This window comes from Anas platyrhynchos, chromosome 11, assembly GCF_047663525.1.
Source record: "Anas platyrhynchos isolate ZD024472 breed Pekin duck chromosome 11, IASCAAS_PekinDuck_T2T, whole genome shotgun sequence".
Taxonomy (NCBI): domain Eukaryota; kingdom Metazoa; phylum Chordata; class Aves; order Anseriformes; family Anatidae; genus Anas; species Anas platyrhynchos.
This window is the reverse complement of record NC_092597.1, coordinates 7,158,341-7,177,877: the sequence shown is the minus strand read 5'-3', so window position 1 is coordinate 7,177,877 and position 19,537 is coordinate 7,158,341. Positions and strand designations below refer to the sequence as shown.

The following is a 19,537-nucleotide window of genomic DNA, read 5'->3' as shown; positions in this document are numbered from 1 at the left end:
ATTACACACAATTTTCATACCAATACAATTTCTTCAGTGTGACACAGATGACACATACTCAAGAGTTGTCAGATACTAAGTAGCAGATACTAAAAAAAAAAAAAAGCTAAAAAAATTAAGAAGCTAATAAAAGCAAAAACTTTTAATGAGACAGAAACATTCTGGAAAAGGACTAAGAAAGCATCCTCCATCAGTTAAAGTTTCATTGAAAAGAAAAGTTCAAATTACACTGAGACTAATAAAAAAACTAAAAAGTACAAGGAACATTTTTTTAATGTTTTATTGTAATGTATACTGAGCTGGTTCTTAAAAAGAGTTGTTACCTTTTATATTCTCAACAAAAAGAAGGATTTTTACATTACAATAGATATGGTACCTATGCTACTCAGAGATGTTCTCTATTTGAAAGCTGTTCTTGGTGAAGATTTTTTTTTTTTTTTTTTTTGGAATACTACCCTTCTTGCAGAAAACAAACAGAAACAGTAATAGCCCTGAAAAAAAGAGGGAGGAAAAAAAGTCTGTGGAAAAACGTTTATTTAGATCTGTCTTCCAAACCTGAAAATAAATGATGAGCTCTTCTGGCAATGCCTATTTAAGGAAAAAAAAAAAAAAAAAAAAAAAAAAGGTAACAGGACAGAAAGGCGAAAAGCAGCACAAGTTAGGAAAGGATTTTCTGTGTGCTAAAGTGGATGAAATACAGCCATCCAGTAATGCACGGTTACATTTCTGTCCCCTTTTTAAGTCACTGCAACAGTCTAGTCAAGAAGAACAGGAGGATTTTCTTAAAGGCAGTGAGTAACAAAGGCAAACAGCTACCTCTTCCTCCAAAACATCATGACAATAGATATTGAACATGCTACAGAGGCAGTTAGAGACCCTGTTCTTCAGCGATCACATAGGAATAAAACAACAACACATACATATCGTCAAAAAGACAATGAAAAGCAAAGAGGAAGGAAGGACAGGAAAACAAAAAGGATAAATAAGGAAAAAAAAAAAGAAGAAAACTCAACATTTATTTGCTCTTTCCTAAGCCTCGCTGCTGACATACTGTTTCTAAAAATTTGCAAACATAGTGAAGATGCATCTTACCATAACAAAAGTCAGTGTATCTAGTGTTAGACCACTGAATGGGAAAGCTGAAGAACTGGATATTAATTTAAGTTTGCCTGCTACAGATTTTGATCCATTGAAAAAACAAATTGCATTAAATGCTACAAACATCAGGCTACATTTTAAAAATCTTCCTAGTATGGTCCCCCAGGCTCCCTATACCAAAGTAACCGAACACTTTATGGAAACTGTTGACCAGATACCTGTTTAGCATCTTGATACTTCAGTTTGTATCACCAGCCATCACTAACCCCATCTTACAGGCCAATGCAACCAACGAATACCCAAATGGAGACACAGTCAGAAAAGCCATGAAAATTTTTACCTTTTTTTTTTCCCTCTCTTTTCTGTGTGTTTTGTTTTCGCGACAGAAAAAGAGAAAAAAGGCAGGAACACATATATGAGATAGCATCCTGCAGTTACAATCACTTGACGTGATTCTTGTAACAAATTAAGCAGAAAGAAGTTTAAAATGATATTGGCTTTTTAAAGCCAAGCTGATCCTCTTTGTGCCTTACTTCTGATTTTGGTCAGCAGTAACCTTGGCATATGTACTCATATGATGCACCTCCTCTTCACATTTTACTCCTAAACATAAAAATAAAATGTGAAAAAGTTTGGATTTAGTACTTTCTGAACTGGTCACACAACAGTAAGCTCAGATGGCTAGCCCAACCAAACATCCCTAGGGAGACAGAGTTACCCTTGAGGCTTTGTGAGCAGAAAATCTTGAGGCAAAGTGATTCATCATGTGTGGCAAGATGACTGTGACATCTAAAGCTTCTTGCCTTGAGCAGCATGGTACATGCTACAAGGGATCGCACACATTCTGAAAAGCATCCACGGCGGATCTCTGAAGCCTCAGTAAAAGAGACACGCTTTAAATAACAAAATAGTAGACACTACAAAAAAGCCTATGTAAATTTGTTTTTTTCCAGTGGGAAAGTATGAAGTCACCCTTCAGCATATGTGAACCCATGCTGCTGTTCTAACCACAAAAATAAGCTTTTTTTTTTTTTAACCCCTTTTGCAGTCAAACTTACTCTTTCAGTCTCCTCCAGTGTTACTAAGCCATAGCCTTGCACATTTGTTTAGCCATTGGCCGTCAATAAATGATCATTTTTCCCATTTCAAGCTTTTATTATCCCCTAGTTTTTCTAACACAGAACACGTTATTACACCTCCATTGCAACATGAGAACAAACAGCTTTGATCTTCCAGACCCAGCTTGCAGTCATCTGTCCTTCCAAGCAGGACACTCACCGTTCTGCACGGCCCCTGCTCAGAACAGGCACTTAATGACCACTTCTAGAATGCAAAAACACTTAAGCCAGAACAGAAGCAAGACTTATCTACGTAACCCGCCCACAGCACTGACCAGTAACAGGGGTACAGAGAAAAAAAAAACACCTTGAACATGAAGAATGGCAGATATGCACTGAATTTCATGTCAGATGTTATGTCCAAGTAAGTGCCATGCAGCAACAAGAGTACACTACCACCAGATGTACAAATATTTTTGTTATATTTAAGATGAAGGAAATAAGCAGAAAATGTACCTACTAAGAGCAATACAACCGCACAAAAATAAAAAAAAGCCCTTAAAAGTCAGAAAAAGGAAGAAAGGAGGAAAACAAAGCCAGGAAAAATGCTGAAGGGCACCTGACTGCGGAGCCTGCTGGAACCGCTGCGATGGAAGCAGCGTACGGATCCAGGGGACAAACGGTGCAGGTTTAACTGCACAGTACAGCTACCACAAGAATTACACTGTATAGATTTGAGGATACACGATTCTGTCCAGAATACACACATATACTGAACAGAAGTATTTATTACTGTTGTGCACGTGGCTTCGTGCCAGATAGCTGTCAAACAACACAACAACATCGTACAGTTGTTCGGCACTCCAGACTGAAATCATTGTGAAACATGCACTGTTTAGAAATGGTCACTGAGAAATAAAAGCAGCGAACAAAAAATTAAAGGAAATGCAACCAAGCACCACAAAGACAAGCCCTTCTCCTACCACTCTCCATTATCAATAAAATACCGCCCCAAGCCGTGTGCCACTGGGCAAGAAGGACGCAGCAGCACGAGGTGAACCGAGCGAGGCATGGTCTAGGAAATCCAGATTGTGCTCTCACAGCTTACCCATCTGAGTGCAGAAACGGGATACAAACTCAGATGCCTGAAAAAAGAACTGGCATGTGGACTTCTCCGCTTTGTTATTTATGAAGGAATATTTTAAACACTAGTAACTCCAGTGACATTTATCTTAAGCTTAAAAACATCAATCCCAGAAGATGTAAGGAACAGTTGTTTCAGCGATGGTAAAGTATCTGAACAGATCATTTACCACAGAACACAGCACTCCCCCCCCCAAAAAAAACAACAATCTCTCTCCTGTCATTGGGAGGAAAGATTTGATTCACTTCAGGCGAAAGGATGACATTTCCAAGTCCAAATACAGACAGAACTATCACAGAAAATAAGCGAGAGTATAGTTTCTCATCCTCCGTAGCTGCATGAATTTCACTACCTTCCATAGCTGAAGCTCTGTAACAACACAACACAATGACCTGGAAATAAAAATGCCTCTAAAATTAAAGAAAAACAAAAACTGGAGGAAGCTACGAATATGAAAAAAATCTCCTTTTTTGGACCAGTAGATAGAACATTACTGTGTTCTAAATGATTTTGACGGTCTAACAAGCAGATGAGCTTCTGCAAACTCCTCAGCAGTGTGAAGACAATGTGATCAGAATATTCTTTGCAATATTTTGTAAGACGATGATACTTTTAAGATAAAGGACATTTCAAAGTTTGATTCTGTAATGAACTTCATTTTCTTAAATTTCTATTAAAGCAGGCCAATCTGCCTGTAGCTTACTGGGAAATACCTGAGGACTCCAAATAAGTACATAAGTAAATAAAATCTGAGGTGACAGCTTGTAATGGACTTGCCATTTTTGAAACAAATAAATGATGCCATAGGAAAAAGATTTTACTCTAGATACAAAATACTATTTACCTGAGATAAATAGTGAAGCAAAACTTTCCTTTGCCCTCATTATGCGGAAAATGTACTTAAAACTGTAGTACCATGATAAAAGAACGTACAAGTACACTTTCATATCTCTGCAGAACTTTTTCAACGTGCTATGAATGTATTTATGCTGCAGTCATACGCTCAGGTATTCAACGTACACCCCAGGGATCAGTCTTGAAATTATAACTCCAGCAGCGTTACCAAGTCATGCCTTACTCTCGAGTCCTTGGCCTTCTCTGCCCCTTTAACCAGAGAAGAAATTTTAAGATGTTTTATTCGTACTGCATTTGTGCCTAAGTGCCAAGTTTAGTGTACAGGGCCCTATCACACTGGGAAGCAAACTAAATTTTGTTACAGCTGTTGTGATGATAGTACTGTTTTTGCACATGGGTTGTACAATCCCAATTCCTTAGATGAGAAGTCTGACTAACCACAGAGCATATTACTTGGGATTTCGCCTGCAGGATTTGCTAGTACAATGAGAACATATTTTCCACGCTTCCTGTAGGATTGTGTTTTTTTTTTTCCCTTGTCTGTATACTAGGCACAAAGAAATGTTCCCAGGAAAACAACAGGAACCATAAATCCCAGCCATCAAATCTCAGGTGTTGTCTGCCAGACAGGCAGCAGGTAGGTGAGAGGAGAGAGGAAGCCCAGAGAGCCCCCCGCAGGTGCCTGGCACAAGCTGAGCCACTGGCAGCAGAGCAGAGAAGGAGGGCAGGTGGTGGCAGAAAAAGGGACCAGGTACTGCGAGCAGACTTCCCCACAGAAGCACGTGGGTGGTTTGTAAGGGTAGCCTGAAATACACAGCTGAAAGGAACAGACACACAGCTTCCATCACCTGTTCAACAGCTGAGAAAATACGTGGTGACGTGATTCGGTTATCACAACTGCATCGTGGCCACTGCTGTCCAGCAGCGCAATGCCCTTTAAGTCATAGGATCACAGAATATCCTGAGCTGGAAGGGACCTACACGAAGCATCGAGTCCAAGCCCTGGAGCTCCAGCCACCTGTGGATAGGACTACACAATCGGATTGACAGGCATTTCCAAGAGGAAAAATGCTTCTTGTGGACAAAGTTAAGGAAGAACAGGAGAAAAAAATTCCAAGGAGTAAAAAGCAAGACTCTGTACAGATAAAAAAAATTGCAGGACACGTGACAGAAACCACAAGCTTAGCATTTGTTCTCCTTCAGCAGGAGACTGGGAGGCAGTGAGCAGCTGAGGCACAGCCCCACGTGGAACAAGGTACGTACGAAAGCTGATCCTGAGAGCTTTCCTCAACAGAAGGTCAGCCAACAGTTCGCACTTGCACCCAGCATTGGAATGGGCACATTAGTGAGAACTTCAAAGGCAGAACTGTTTGTAGCAAACATACAAGATGATTCTGTGCTCTTGGTTCTCAGCTATCTTTACGACTTATGAAGAGCTCATGGCCAGAGCTCAGCAGTTCTAACAAAGACAGTAGAGTCCATCTCAACTTGCTTCTAAAGCAAATGCTGTCATTTCTTTCCCCTTTCAATTAATTTTTATTTATTTATTCACTGTTGAACATAAGGCTACTGGTTTCTTCAAAGGAATCCCAGCAGCAGGAATCCCAGCCGTTTCTTTGAGCCTGTATATTCACCTGTATGCTGGTGATACAGAGAAGGATAACGAGGCTTAGAGTTCTCAAATAACCAAGCCCGTGGTCCTCAAAGCGACCCTGCATCTGGATGCCCAAGAAATGACTGCTGGGAATTTCCAGCTGCCTTGCTGGGATACGGACATGCGTGAGAGTGACAGGAGCCAAACACCCATTTGTAAGCAACAGTGCTGCTCGCCTTTAGAAAGCCATGAAGAGCCAGCAACCAGCACAGCCTCGCACATAAAGCAAGATCTTGTTGTCGCTTAACACAAATGACGCTGATGCATGAGGAAGAGATGCATGTTTCTCTGGTCTTCAGCACATTTCTGTTGCAAGATTTTCATACACTTGCTTTTCAGAAAGGGAACTTTGGTGCAATACTGAGCTGAAGTGGAGGCGTCCAGATACTATATCTGAAGCATTGCACACCTACGCTGGCCTATAAGCCTAGAGAAAAGTGCAGTGGCCCCTCACAAAACCAACAGTATTACAGGCCATATACCAAAAGGTATGTAAAAAATCAAATTTTATCTGTTGAGCAATGGCTTGGTCAATTTGATCCTTTTTGCTTTTCCCTCTGAGGTATCTATGTATCTAAACAAAGGCAGGTTTCCAGCAGCAACAAACATTTGACTCACAAAAACCAAGTCTCTAAGGAAAACTATTAACAACTTTAAATATTAATGCAAATACTGTAATGCTCCAAATCACAAAAGCCACTTGTTTTGGCACAAGCAGCCTAGTTACAGCATCGTGGTTGATCAGTTCAGAATTTAATCGCTGGACACAGGCGGCTGAATTTGTTAAAAACTGGACCGCTAGCAACTGACAGGCTACAGCTACATGCACGCGAGAATGAAAAAATAATGGCATGAAATGGAGAGCAAGTAAATGATTTGTATGCACCTGGCGATGAACAAACATCTTCATTGCAAGACAAAGACAAGCCATGAAAAATTACAAAATTATCTTTTAATCACCAATGAGCGTTCTACAGTCTCCTATTTGAACAGGATAATAGTTATTATGTAGATCCCTAAGCAAGTGCCTCATGGGGAAGTTACATCAGCAGTACAGGAAAGAATCCTCCCCTCCTCCCTTGTCCCTAGAAAGGAGCTTGGCGCCTTCAGACAGACTGAAATTTAAAATCCTACGGCTTCACCCAGCTGATCCCATGCACTGGAACACATCTACAAGAGCCCAGGGATGGCAAGAACCACAGGAGAGAAATATGCCCTTTCAGCATTTCATGCACTGATGAGCCTTGTAACAGATAAACATACCCTACAGGAGCTCAACTGACATGTTATAACAAAGAGGAAATGCAACACTTAAAATTTTCATCAGATTACTATTTATTCCCCTTTTCAGAGTCTGAGTACACTGTGAATAAATCAACGTTCAATGTATCAGATTGTGTTAGCTAAAACCCACGTTTCTCAGTATAATTTTCTCTAAACTGAAATATTTCAACATTTAAAAACCATGGACTCACATATTGAAATTCCCAGACCAGCAATTCAGAAACAGTTAGTATGACAAAAATGCTAGTTTCAGCTGTAAATGAAACCTTCTCAAAGATGACATTTCATCTTCCTCTGACACAACACCAGGGCACAGTTTTTTCCCCGTTACAGTACCATGTGCACAGTGCCACTGCCAACCAGAACCCCAAGCTCTGCTTGGGGGAGATGCTGGAGACCTGCAGAGACTCAGGGTCCTGGTCCTGGCAGCATCCAGTGAAGAGGCACCACCAACTCTCCCTAGCACAGCGTTAAACAGTACAAAGGATTTTCAAGGACAGATTTCCTCACTTTCCTGAAAGAAAACCTGTTTATTTCCCCTTGACCCACAGCACTGCAGACTAAGCTTGCAAACGACTCCCACACTGATTGAGAGATTTTCTCATCTGCTAAACTTGCACAATACCAACCCTACTCGGTACGGATAAACCACCTGAGCGCTCAGGCACGGTTGCAAATGCAGCACACGGCTGCTGGGGAGCCAGCTCTGCAGCTGCCCACCCCTCACCTTCCTGCCCTCGATGCCTGGCCGCTGCTGACGGCAGCCCGGGGCCCACCAGCAGCCACAGCTGAGGTGAGGCCAGCCGGGCAGGGAGGCAGCTGCGGCCACGCACGTACCTGGCACTGCCACACCTGAGCACCACCTGAGGAGGCTCGCTCCTGCCCTGCTGCCACAGCTGCTGCCTGGGAGGAAGACGGAGATCTCCAGGGGGAGAGAGTGCGAACGGACACCTGCTACAGCCAAACACAAAGGACACGGCGCTCTGCTGTGTCTGCGGGAAGCCTTGAGGTATTAGTGTATTTAAAGAAGTGTTAGGAAAGCTATTTGATTGAAATATTACTGTAAACAGAAGGGGAAATTAAGCTTAACACACACTCTTGTGAGCAAAAACCCAAGGGTAAGAATGCCCCGCACTTAGCACTGTCACTAAATGACTGTGTAATTTAATTTCCCAGAAACCCATTAGCTTTCACAAAAGGAAAATGAAGAGCAGATGAGAGCAATTCTTCGGTGTGAGCAGAATTTATTTAATGTAATACCTGGGGAAAAAAAAATAATAATCTGAAACTGAACCAACAGATATGAAACATCACAACTCTATAAAGCTGCAGACTAGGGCCGCGCAGGCTGCTCCGTGCCGGCAGCACACAGGACGCCACGGCTGAGCTTTTACAGGTACCAGCACAAGGAGCTGCGGCTGCTCACACGCTCAGCCACAGGCACAACCCAGCTGGCTGCACGGAAACCCCAGAGGAAAGGAACACACGCTGCCCTGGTATTAAGGGAAAAAAAAAGGAAGAGTAAAGGGGACAGCCTGAACAACTTAAAAATACCTTCCCTCAACTTCTTTGTGGAGATTTTATATATTCAGATTTGAACTAAATGATATGTACAATCTGGAAGAAGGAAGACATCGGCAAAGTTTAACTTAAAACATTAAGCTTTTATCATAAGCAACAAAATACTACAAGATTCACATTTGATTTTGGCTAGTCTAGAACACTATATAAAAAACAGTGCCAAACAAGCAGTTAAGCACAATAACATGACCCCAAAATAAAGCAGACGTTCTTAGAAGGAAAATTAAACATCAGCCTTACATTTACCAATTAATTTTATGTAATACTTTGGACAAAAACTAATTTGCGATGAAGACATGCCTATCTGAAGCAACAAAACAGTTTTACTGGGGTGAAGCAATGGCAAGATTTACCTCCGGAAAAGGAGCCATGATGAATTACATACAGATGAATCTGCATAAAAATAGCCTGGGCGATTTTTCCCTACTATTTTCTTCTTCTACAGATCAACTGAGGATACTTATATAAGCCGAGAATGGAAGCATGTTCAGTCCTCATATTTTTAGCTTCAATAATCAAGGCATTAAGTGATTTAATAAAACATAAATATAATGCCATGAAATTGACTGATGCCACTTACTGTGAAGCAAAATTAAAAGAACTTTTCCAGCAGAGGAAGTTTACAGCCTATTGGCTTGTGGTGCGCCTGTGTCTTACAGCGGGAGACTTGTACCCCTAACTATCGTACCCACGGATGACCTTGACATTGCTGCATCTTCTCCAAGAAAAACTTTTTGCTGCACTCTTGGCTGCAGTAATATTTGACAGATAATTATGCACAATGTGAAGCTTATTAGCTATCATTTTTCAAGCTGTGTTCATCATACTGCCCTTCTCCTGTGAAACAGAATGAACTGAAGCACTTGTAATGTTTGTCATGTCTTTATTTTGTCTTTTTCTTCTTTCAACATTTGCCTTTCTTTCTAGTGAATTGTTCGAATGATACAAAATATTCTTCTGACCATTTTCCAAGTTAACACTAATGTAATAAGTTAATACTGATGTGTATAAATTACTTCACATCAATCTTGCCATTACTCATGTCTCTAGAGATCATTTCCATTATGATGCTTTTTTTTTTTCCATGTGTTAAATTAGTGATGACTACAGAAGATGATTCAAAGAAATGTATTTGGGACAAACACACAGTCTGCCAACTCACTGTTTGCACCTGCCCTCTCCCTTCCTGAAAGGTAGTTAAAACAGGATTCTTAGCAAAAAAATGTAATGGCATCATTCTTAACATTTGCCATTTTAATAATTATTTACCTTTGCTGGTTTCCTTCTATTGCCTTCACCAAGAGAAAATCATTTCATCTTCGGCTCTCTATAATTTCAAAATTCTTTTTACTGAAGTGCTACTGAGTTAAAAAAACAAAATAAAAGAAAAAAAAAAAACACAACAACAACAAACCTAGCACTCAAAAGATTGGTTAATGCCTTAACTGAGAAAGAATTCAGATTCATACCTTCTTATAATTGCATTTTACAGTCCAAAACCATCTCCTTTTACTGAAAACCATTCCCAAAATTCAGGTTTAAATACTTGCATCGCCCTTCAAGTACAGTATCAATACTCAAAAGCTCACCGAGGTTTCAGTTATTTACCACATTGCTTCAATAAAGTACTTGTCACTCCACCCAAGCCAACTGGAGTGCTTACCTTACAAGTCAAGCAAGAGGTTTTACAATAAAAATTGGACATAGTAACTTCACTAGTTTGAAAGAAGCACTGACAGAGAGACCACCATTCTTACACACCTGAAGAATGAGTCAAGCAAGTCAATTAACTGATCAGCAATGCTAAATCCAAACCCATCAAAATCCAGGTATTGATTGCTCATTATATGAATAACCCACAAAATTAGTCTTTAGTCTTACAGTAATTCAAAAAAAAAAAAAAACCACCTTTGAAACTTTTGTGTAATCTGGCCTCAACCCATCAAGCACCTTCCTTCTGCCACCCTTCGCATGGCAAAACCTGAACCACTTATGACACTAATTATTGTAACAAGCTTCTACTCCCTCCGTCATAAATCCTGCCTGAGATATGCCTTCACTCCCCTGCACTGTCAGGTCCTCCATACTCTTCACAGTGGTCAAAGAAATTATCATGGCCATAGCTAGCACGAAGCAGAAGGCAGCTTGTTAGGAAGAGGTGCACAGTCACCACCTCATTAGAATACTAACGAGGTAAGTGCTACAACATCAACGGATGATATGAAATACACCATTACCTACAACCTCTACAACTGGATCCACTAGCGCCAGTGAGTAGGTAAGGTCAGGAAGTTGCAAATGATCTAAAATACTCCGTATGTGCCTGTCCCACACATTGAGTTTCTAATTATGACAGTTGCAAATTATCTCAGTTGACCGATCTTCTAAAATTCAATCCAATTAAACCGTGGAACAAGTAGATAACTAATGGGAAAACAAGGAAGTACACTTGAAAGAAAACTTGAAAGAATAATCTCTTTCAACTCAAAGCAATAGAATTCTGTATTTTAAATTCAAACTTATATTCAACCACCACCTTTTCACTCACCATCAACTAATTTTTTCCTGACTTTTCATCACATACAGGCCTGTGGAACTGCTCAGTACCCAGGAAAGGGACATGGAGCACAGCATGTAAGTGCTTTGCTTTTATTCTTCCTATTCCTCATGGAAAGGCACAAACGCACAACAAAAGTCGCCCACTTCTAATTTTCAGGAACAACTAACACAAAAACACTTGAAAGCTATATTCAGGAGCAATCTGTTTCCTTTCTTCTTAAGCAAAAGCAGAAGAGTTCAATATAACAAAGTTTGGGGAACAGTGCAACAGAGGATACAATATCATATGCTTGAAGGGTCCTAGTAAAAACTGACCTCTGCAAGTAGAGGACTACAAGGCAGCATAATTACAGAGGAAGGAATCCGGTCTCCTCGCTAATAGCTTTCTAGAATGTAATTAAACCGGAAAGTGTTGAATAAGCAAAGATTATCAAGTCTGGATGGAGCTGCAATACAACCAATATATCTTAGCCTGATTTCCTACGTATCGCTATGGATACTAACAGACTATGCTGGTGCCAAGAGAATTCAGTGGTTTTACTTAAAATACAAGCAACAGCCCTTCCTTTTTCATACTAACAAATCAACAGGATAATTCTGGAATTCATTAGTGAAGAACACTAACCAATCCAACATAATAGCTTCACTTCCTCTGCAAAACACTTCAAAAATATCTAAATGAATATGGAAATGCATCTTTCTGTGGCAAATTGTTCATTATTGAATCATTATCAACTCTTGTTAGACAAAATTTCTCTCTTTTGCAATGTACAAGATCATTAAAATGTTTGAGAGCTCCATCATGAAAGACAGTGGCACTTTATAATCCGCTATCTCTTCAGGCAAATATGCTTACGGCTGAACATAATACACAAAATAACAACATCCCCTTGACACACAATTCTTTCTTTTAATGGTGCTCTTAAGCGTTGACAGCAATGGTGAAATATGTTGTTGCTCGCTCTTTTTTTTATATATATAAATAGTTGTGTTTTTGGTTTTTTGTTTTTTTTTTTTAAACTATTTCAGAGATGCATTTCAGTCATGATTAAATGTTGAGGAGCGTGTCTTAGGCCTTCAGTGTGGGACCCCAGGCACTCCACCACTCCCATTAGCCTACTGAGCTATTTCCTGTAAGGTCATCAAGTGTATATTCTAGGCCTCCAGCTCCTTTCAGCCTCTGAAGATTCAATGAAGATCAATCAAAGCACTTATCTAGTAACTAACAAAATGGATGTTTTCATTCTGTTGAAGGAAATGCGTCTCCAGCTTAATATGAGCTGTATAACTTTTTTTGTCTGAAATAACTAAGGAGGAATTTTTTTCTTCTCAGTGATAGAAAAAAAAACACAACATATCCAGCTACTAAATATGAAACTACTCCTCACTCTTTTTATGGAGCTTTTATTATTCCTCTCTCCAAACTTTCACCTTCACATACTTCACCAAAATTCATAATGTTGAAGTACAATATACAAAGCTGCATACTATGCTGTAACTTAACTAAAATTAACTGTTTTGCTACGACAAGGCAAAAAAATAATGGGCAAAATACTTTTAAATTAACCTTTTAGAGTTTTGAGTTGCTAAACTTCTTAGAGGTATAGAATAAAAGCTTTCTCTAATTCTTTGCTGCATAGAGGAAGCAAGTGCTATTGCTTCAGCAAAACAAAATCCTTCAGAACAGCTAGCCATAAAGCATTACAATACCATTTCAGTTAACAGCTGCTGTAGGCAAGTGATTGACATACACACATCTTGCAATTCATTAATTCTCCCTACAAAGCAATCTCAATAGAGGCTTCTTTGCAAATCTCTACTAATGATGTAATTTTATTATGCCTAATGGAATCACCTAGTCATCTCTTCAATAAAATGTAAAAACTAGGAGGATATAGTTGCACCACAGATTTTCTTTTTCTATTTAAAGCATATATGGGTTAGAAATTATTCAAAAGGCGAGAACAAATAGCTTGCTTTTGGTAATATAACACAAAAATCAAACTGTGGTACTTATTTTTGTAAAACAAAATCAGTACCAGCTCCAAAGTCTCGAGCCATTCCATACATGCTACCGATCAAAATATTGGAAAGGCAATTGAGATATCTTGTCTTTTTAGTCTCCTGTATTTAAAAAAAAAAAAAAAAAAAGACAACATTTGAAATAGCGTTGAGGTGGGCAGCGAAGAAAACTGTTAAAAAACAGAGACTACATTTTAACCTTACTTCAGATATAAGTATCACTGATCATTGACATGAACTCTTTCCATATACCGACTACAGAGACTCATTTTAAAATTACACATTTTCAGGTTCATGTAGGAAGGTTTCAATGAAATTCCATTTCAGCAGTAGCTTCACTTTGCCTCCATTTCAGAGAAAATTAAAGTAGTAAACAAAGATTGAGCAAAGTAGAAAGATTTCCAAAAGAAATTGCAGACCACCAGGATTTGGATTTAGGTAATCCACTTAGATTACCATGGCTATGTCTTAAAAGGACAATACTAAGATCACAAAATAGGTCATGTCTGCAAGAAGCAGAATATATAAGTGAAACAATTTCAAGTTTACAAATTCAAAACCAACATTCAGAATCACCCCTATGTTAAAAATACAAGAAAGACTGTCCCAAGGCCACATTTTGCCCAACAGTACATATTTTGCAACGGACAGTTTTATGCCCCAAACTGGAATAAGGGTGACGAGTTTCGGACAACCATTAGTACATTAATACGTTTCAGGTAACAGTAGAATCCAGGCAAAGAAGCACTGAAAAAAAACATTATCTAAAATATATGAAAAAACAATATCTAAGCCAACCATCTAATACATGCTTTTGGGGGTGCTTGCTTGCTTTTCCAGTTTCAATAGCAGAAAAAAAAAAGTTGCACACCCGAAGACCTGGAAACAATAACAGTTTTTGCCCAGCTAAATAGGAGTTTGAAAGTATTTCTTAGAAGTGACAACGTTTCTAAGGAAACAAATAAAAAAAATAAATTAGAAAACGTAAAAAGAGTTTATGTAAAAGACTTAAAAAGTTGGTGGTTCTCTTTTTTTGAGGTGCAAAAAATAAAGATTACTATTGGTGTCTTTGCAGCAAAAGTTAGAAAAACAGTTTTAAAATTACTTTGATTTCACTAGAGAAATGCAAAAATCAAAGTAAAATATATTAACTTTCTAGATCAACTTGACAATATGTAGATAGTTCTTTCTTCTAGAACATCAGACAACGGTCTTTATGATGATTTTGCCAAACATTCAAATAATTCAACAGGAAAGTCAGTGTTGCTGTGAGAAACAAAGCAACTTCCAGATGCTTGACATGTCAGGCCTAGACAAGGGGATGAAAAATGTCTCTTTCTGACCAAAGAGGCTTTGAGGGGATACTCGTAAAGAATTACCTACTTACCCATCAGATTTGAGTTCATGAAAGGTGTCGGGGACAATCCTTCATGGGGCCCTAATCGACTGTCATTCAAGTGATCACTGTAATGAGGACTGTCTGCAAAACCCTAGAGAAAAAAAGACCAGAGTATTAAACAGATTATTTGGCAGCCCTGCTAATTGAGTGTAATGACACTTCCCTAATTAAATGTGCAGAGTCACAATTGGTCATTCATCACAAAAGTTGGCTTTGAGGTCTATCGCTCAGAAATCACTCTGCCTACATTTTACTTTCTATCCCTCTTTTCATTCTCTCCATCAAAAATAAATCACCATTTCTTAGCAAGCTGTGTCCTCATAGAACGTATTCCTAAAAATTGAATACTACTGAGATATATTGATATTTGAATCTTCTTAGTGTTACGTCACTAAGCGTTGTGAGAGTAAAATTGATCTGAAGAAGTCACAACTCATTTTCTTTTTTTTTTTTAAATGTTTGTTTGCATTAACAAAACACCACAGTAAGAAGTTCATAATGAGCCACAGATGTTCAGAAAAAACGTTGGTGCAAATGCATAGAAATTCCATAGTTTCAGATTCACACACATTTGAACACTATCACATTGCTGAACAGCACAGCTCACTGACAACAGGTTTACTTTCAAATACTGATCAAATAATTTTGCCATCTAATTTTCAAAGCAACATTCAAACTGAAACACTGTTTTGCACTTCTCTAGCATTGAGATAGCCAACTTAAAAGGCTGGAATGACCCTTAGGCAGTCTGGAAACACTGGTAAAAGAGACAGATAGAAAACACAGAAGCACAAGGATATGCATATTATTTAATTAAACCAATTACTTAAATTTTCTTTTGTACAGTTCAAAATGCTTTCAGCTTTTGTGTATAAAGGCATGAATATGGTATTGGCCACTTAAGACTGCTCAGATGTGCACTGAATCACTTACACCGTATCAAAACCTGACAGACTTCGCACTGAAAATTGCACCTCCTTTGTAACCGAAGTTTTGAACCACATTTTGTAAACCTTAGCTTACAATTCCTGATCATTCATTCCTTTAAGCCTCTTTAGACTAAAATCTAGAGAGAAATCCAAAGCTGGGGCCTAATTAAGGGACAGAGGAAAATTGCTCAGGCTCACAGCTCCTAGAAGCCATCCCAAGTCCCCCAGGACTATAAAATCATCAATCACTGAACATTTATCATTTTTTCAGACCGCAGGCTCCCATTCAACACAACATTAATGGGGCTGAAACAGGCCTCACTATCTTTGCAGGCGTGCTGTCAGTTCAACCAAAGGGCTGGTAACTGAGGGCTAAATAACTGTCACATCACCACCAACTGCTTACGGATGCGTGTCACAACTCTCCCCGCTATTCTGCTTTAAAAGTAATCTTCCGGGAGTCCCAGCTCCCAAATGAATCTTTGGCTGACTTTATCTACTTCAGAATCAGTGATACACAAGTGATAGGCATTCAGGAGCAGCCTTCGTGACATTTACAGCTTGGTTATGACCACGAGGGTGTCCTCTGGTGAGCACGACCCGGCCCGTCTGTCAGGCAGGCAGCGTGCAGCAGCAGCTGCCGAGGAAATGGGGAGCCGGAGCGGCTCCTGGCTAAGGTCACCACATGGGGTTGGTTTTAAGTTGAAAGGAAACAAAAAAGAAATTCAACCTGCTGAATAAAGGAACAAAAGGGTGCAAACAGAGAACTTTATTTTATTTAAAAAACAAAGCACACAAAAAGAAAACCCGAGAAAGTAAGGACAGTATTAATGAGGGGTGAAAGAATCCTGATCTCAAGCATTCGTGAAGCAGTGCCTAGATGAGCCCCAGAGACCAAAGTCTTCAGGAGATCTTTATTGACAAAATAAATATTTAAACTACTGAATATATTACAAGAGTAAGACTCATTTCACACACGGTTACACACCATGCAACACACTCAACCTAACACACAGGATTAATAACGCTCTCCCCCAGGTTCATATTGCACATTCCCTCAGTCCCCTCAAAAACAGTGGGATTCGAGAACTGGGGGGATGAGAGAACAGAACGCTCACCCTCCTACCATCGGGCTTCCTTCAGCCAACCCTTTACAGCACGCTCTTTTCATACACCTTCTCCGTTCCCCAGAACACACTGGTGTGCAATTATCCAAGCGTCCAAGCTGTATTTCTACACCAGTGGACAAATCAACCACTTCAGCCAGCTGAAAAAAGCTCTAAGATTTCCTTTGCAACACTAAAAGCCACAGAAAACATAGGAAATGTTCCAAGATGAGGAAAAAAAATGTACTAATGCATATGCAAGCACTACAGATAGAATTGGTTTTCCGTCTTTGTCATGCTTTGCAGAATGCACACTCGTGCTGAGTGTCTCCTCTCCTCCACCTCCACAGGGGACCCACGTACAGAGGTCTGAACTTGGCCTCCATCCTTGACACCAGGTCCTCAGCCTTCACAGTGAGTTACGAGCTATCAGCTCAAGCAGCAGTTTTTTGGTCGGCACTAGAAATGCTGCATTGATTCCCACATATAGCCCACCCACAGGAATACAAAATAATCACAACCAATGCACAGCTTTGATTTACCAAACTTCTTTTCCACTTCACAAAAGCAAATTAAGCCAAATGCGAAGAGTGCTAAGGACAATGATCTAAATTAGAGTTATTTCAGAGCATTCTTCACATTCAAGCTGTACTTCAAATAAAACTGCATTCCTGATACCATTTCTTGCTTTTACATCTGTACTGTTTACTTACGTAATGAATAGCATCAAGTCCTACTGGAAAGAACTTTAGTCAAGCAGAGATGAGCCTTTTAGAGGCTTCCAATAGCTTCTTTTCCAAAAAGCTACTGGAAGCTGTTAGTAGTACAGTCGGAGCTTAAAGATTTAGGAAATATGATAGTGCAAACTGAAAACATATTTACTGCTTAAAAGAAGAATGCAGTTGAGAGCTTTAAAACGTCTGTCTGCTACAGCAATAAAGACTGATTTATTAAAAGGTACATCCCACCTGTATGACTACATTTCAGAGGAAATACTGTGCAGCTGGCAACTGAATGGATCCCTCATGGCAAAAGCAACAGGTGGTGGGGTAGAGGCAGTATGTAAACCTATTCCAGAGCCCTCTTTTCAAATTATCATAGAATCATAGAATATCCTGAGTCGGAAGGGACCCATAAGGATCATCAAGCCCAACTCCTGACACCACACGGCTCTATCCAAAATTTTAGACCATGTGACTAAGTGCACAGTCCAAACACTTCTTAAATTCCGAAAGGCTTGGTGCTGTGACTTCTGTGAATTATGCTTTAAAAAAAAAAAAATCAGTAATATATACTCCCCAGATGTGAAAAAGGGTAGCCTAGGGTGTTTCCATTTCATCCTCTCTTTCTGAGGCAGGAAAGAAATTCCAGTACATGGCAATTTTGAAGATTATTCTACCTGCCTCCAGAAGTGGACTCAGTTGATCACAGTTTGACTGATAAAAGCTTCAAGCATAAACAGGAGCTAACTAGTTATGCCAAAAGCTCTTCTCCCTCTGGGAAGCACTATTCAGTGATCTATACTCTGACCTCGCTCTCCTCGAGCAGGTTGGTGATCCCATCCTTTGGGCCATAGGTGGCCTTCCTGCTACTTCCCGTTAGCTGTGAGGCAGGTTTGACATAGGAAAGCTGGAGGGCAGCTTTCCATTCCCAGCACACACCCTCATTTCTGCCACCTTCATTCCTCAGCAAGTGCACCGATCAGCATGCATCAGAGGGCACGGTTTGAGTATTTAGCAAATAGCTGGTGAGAAGTCTGCAAAATAGACTTATTAGACAATTTATTTTCTTTTATGACCACGCTATTGCAAAGGGACAGCAGACAGCTCAGACAGGGCGTTTTTCTATCTACACAAAGAAAACTGGTTTTGAGTAAGACTGTTTGTATGCCATAGCTGTAAACACCAAACCATACTGTTTGTTCCAACTTGTTACATGAGTAATACCCAAGACAGCTTTACCCTTTACAAAGGGAGGCAAAACTTCTGTTTTATTACAGTCCCAATTCAGCCTAATGGAGGCTAATGCCAACTGTTCCCTTACAGTATTTTCTAACATTGAGACTGTTCATTTTGCCTGTTGCAAAATGCCTGTTAGCCTCTCCGAAACTTCAGTCTCACTCTATGTCTGCATTCAGAAAGACAAAAATCAGATATGTCTGCAAACAAAAGCAACAAGTATCATAAACTAATAATGCCTGGCATGAAATGCAGCTGGAGGACTATTACTAATTAGTGCTGCAATTTAATTGCAGAGTGTAGGCACTCTCAAGGTTGAATGCTCTAACATTTTATTCATTTTTTACGTTTCATTGGATTAAAGTGAAGTTCTCTAATCATTCCAGTAACTGAACTCTATCAATTAAAACACAAAAAATATAATCAGTTGTAATACTTTTCATTCCCACCTTTTCTGGGTAAGACTCCTCAAGTAATTTAGGCTTTGCCTGTTACCAAGAGGATTTTCCATCTACACAGGTGCTAGTACAGCTACACCAACTGAAAATCTGAGACTATTTACAAAAATCTTACGTAATAGCATACAAAACACCTGAAAATTATCTTATAGAATTAACTGTTCTGGTAATCGTGAAAGAGGAAACGAAAGCAAACCCACAACAGAGAAACAACATTCCATACCAGGCACGTTTATCCTAGTAACCCATAAGTAACCCCGACACAATGAGTCTCTGCCTCATTACCATGACCATAAGGTCAGTACTTCATGATTAGAGGTGTAGGAAAACTAAGTTAAAATTGCTAAAGCATATGCTGAAAGACAATTCACGTTCGTTTACACAAGACAGAATAACAACTAACTTCAATCTGCTTGGAAAAGAAGAACACAG

The 19,537-nt window shown here is 39.5% G+C and overlaps 1 protein-coding gene across 7 annotated transcripts in view; it reads right to left on the bottom strand.

Moving 5' to 3' along the window:
* TCF12 (transcription factor 12) overlaps positions 1-19,537 on the bottom strand; it is a 158,713-nt gene that overhangs the window by 86,920 nt on the left and 52,256 nt on the right. For all 7 annotated transcript variants that reach the window (XM_038184788.2, XM_038184791.2, XM_038184785.2 and 4 more), the window contains exon 6: positions 14,643-14,745. In XM_038184788.2, the coding sequence (XP_038040716.1) occupies positions 14,643-14,745 (103 nt within the window). The remainder of the gene's footprint in view (positions 1-14,642; positions 14,746-19,537) is intronic.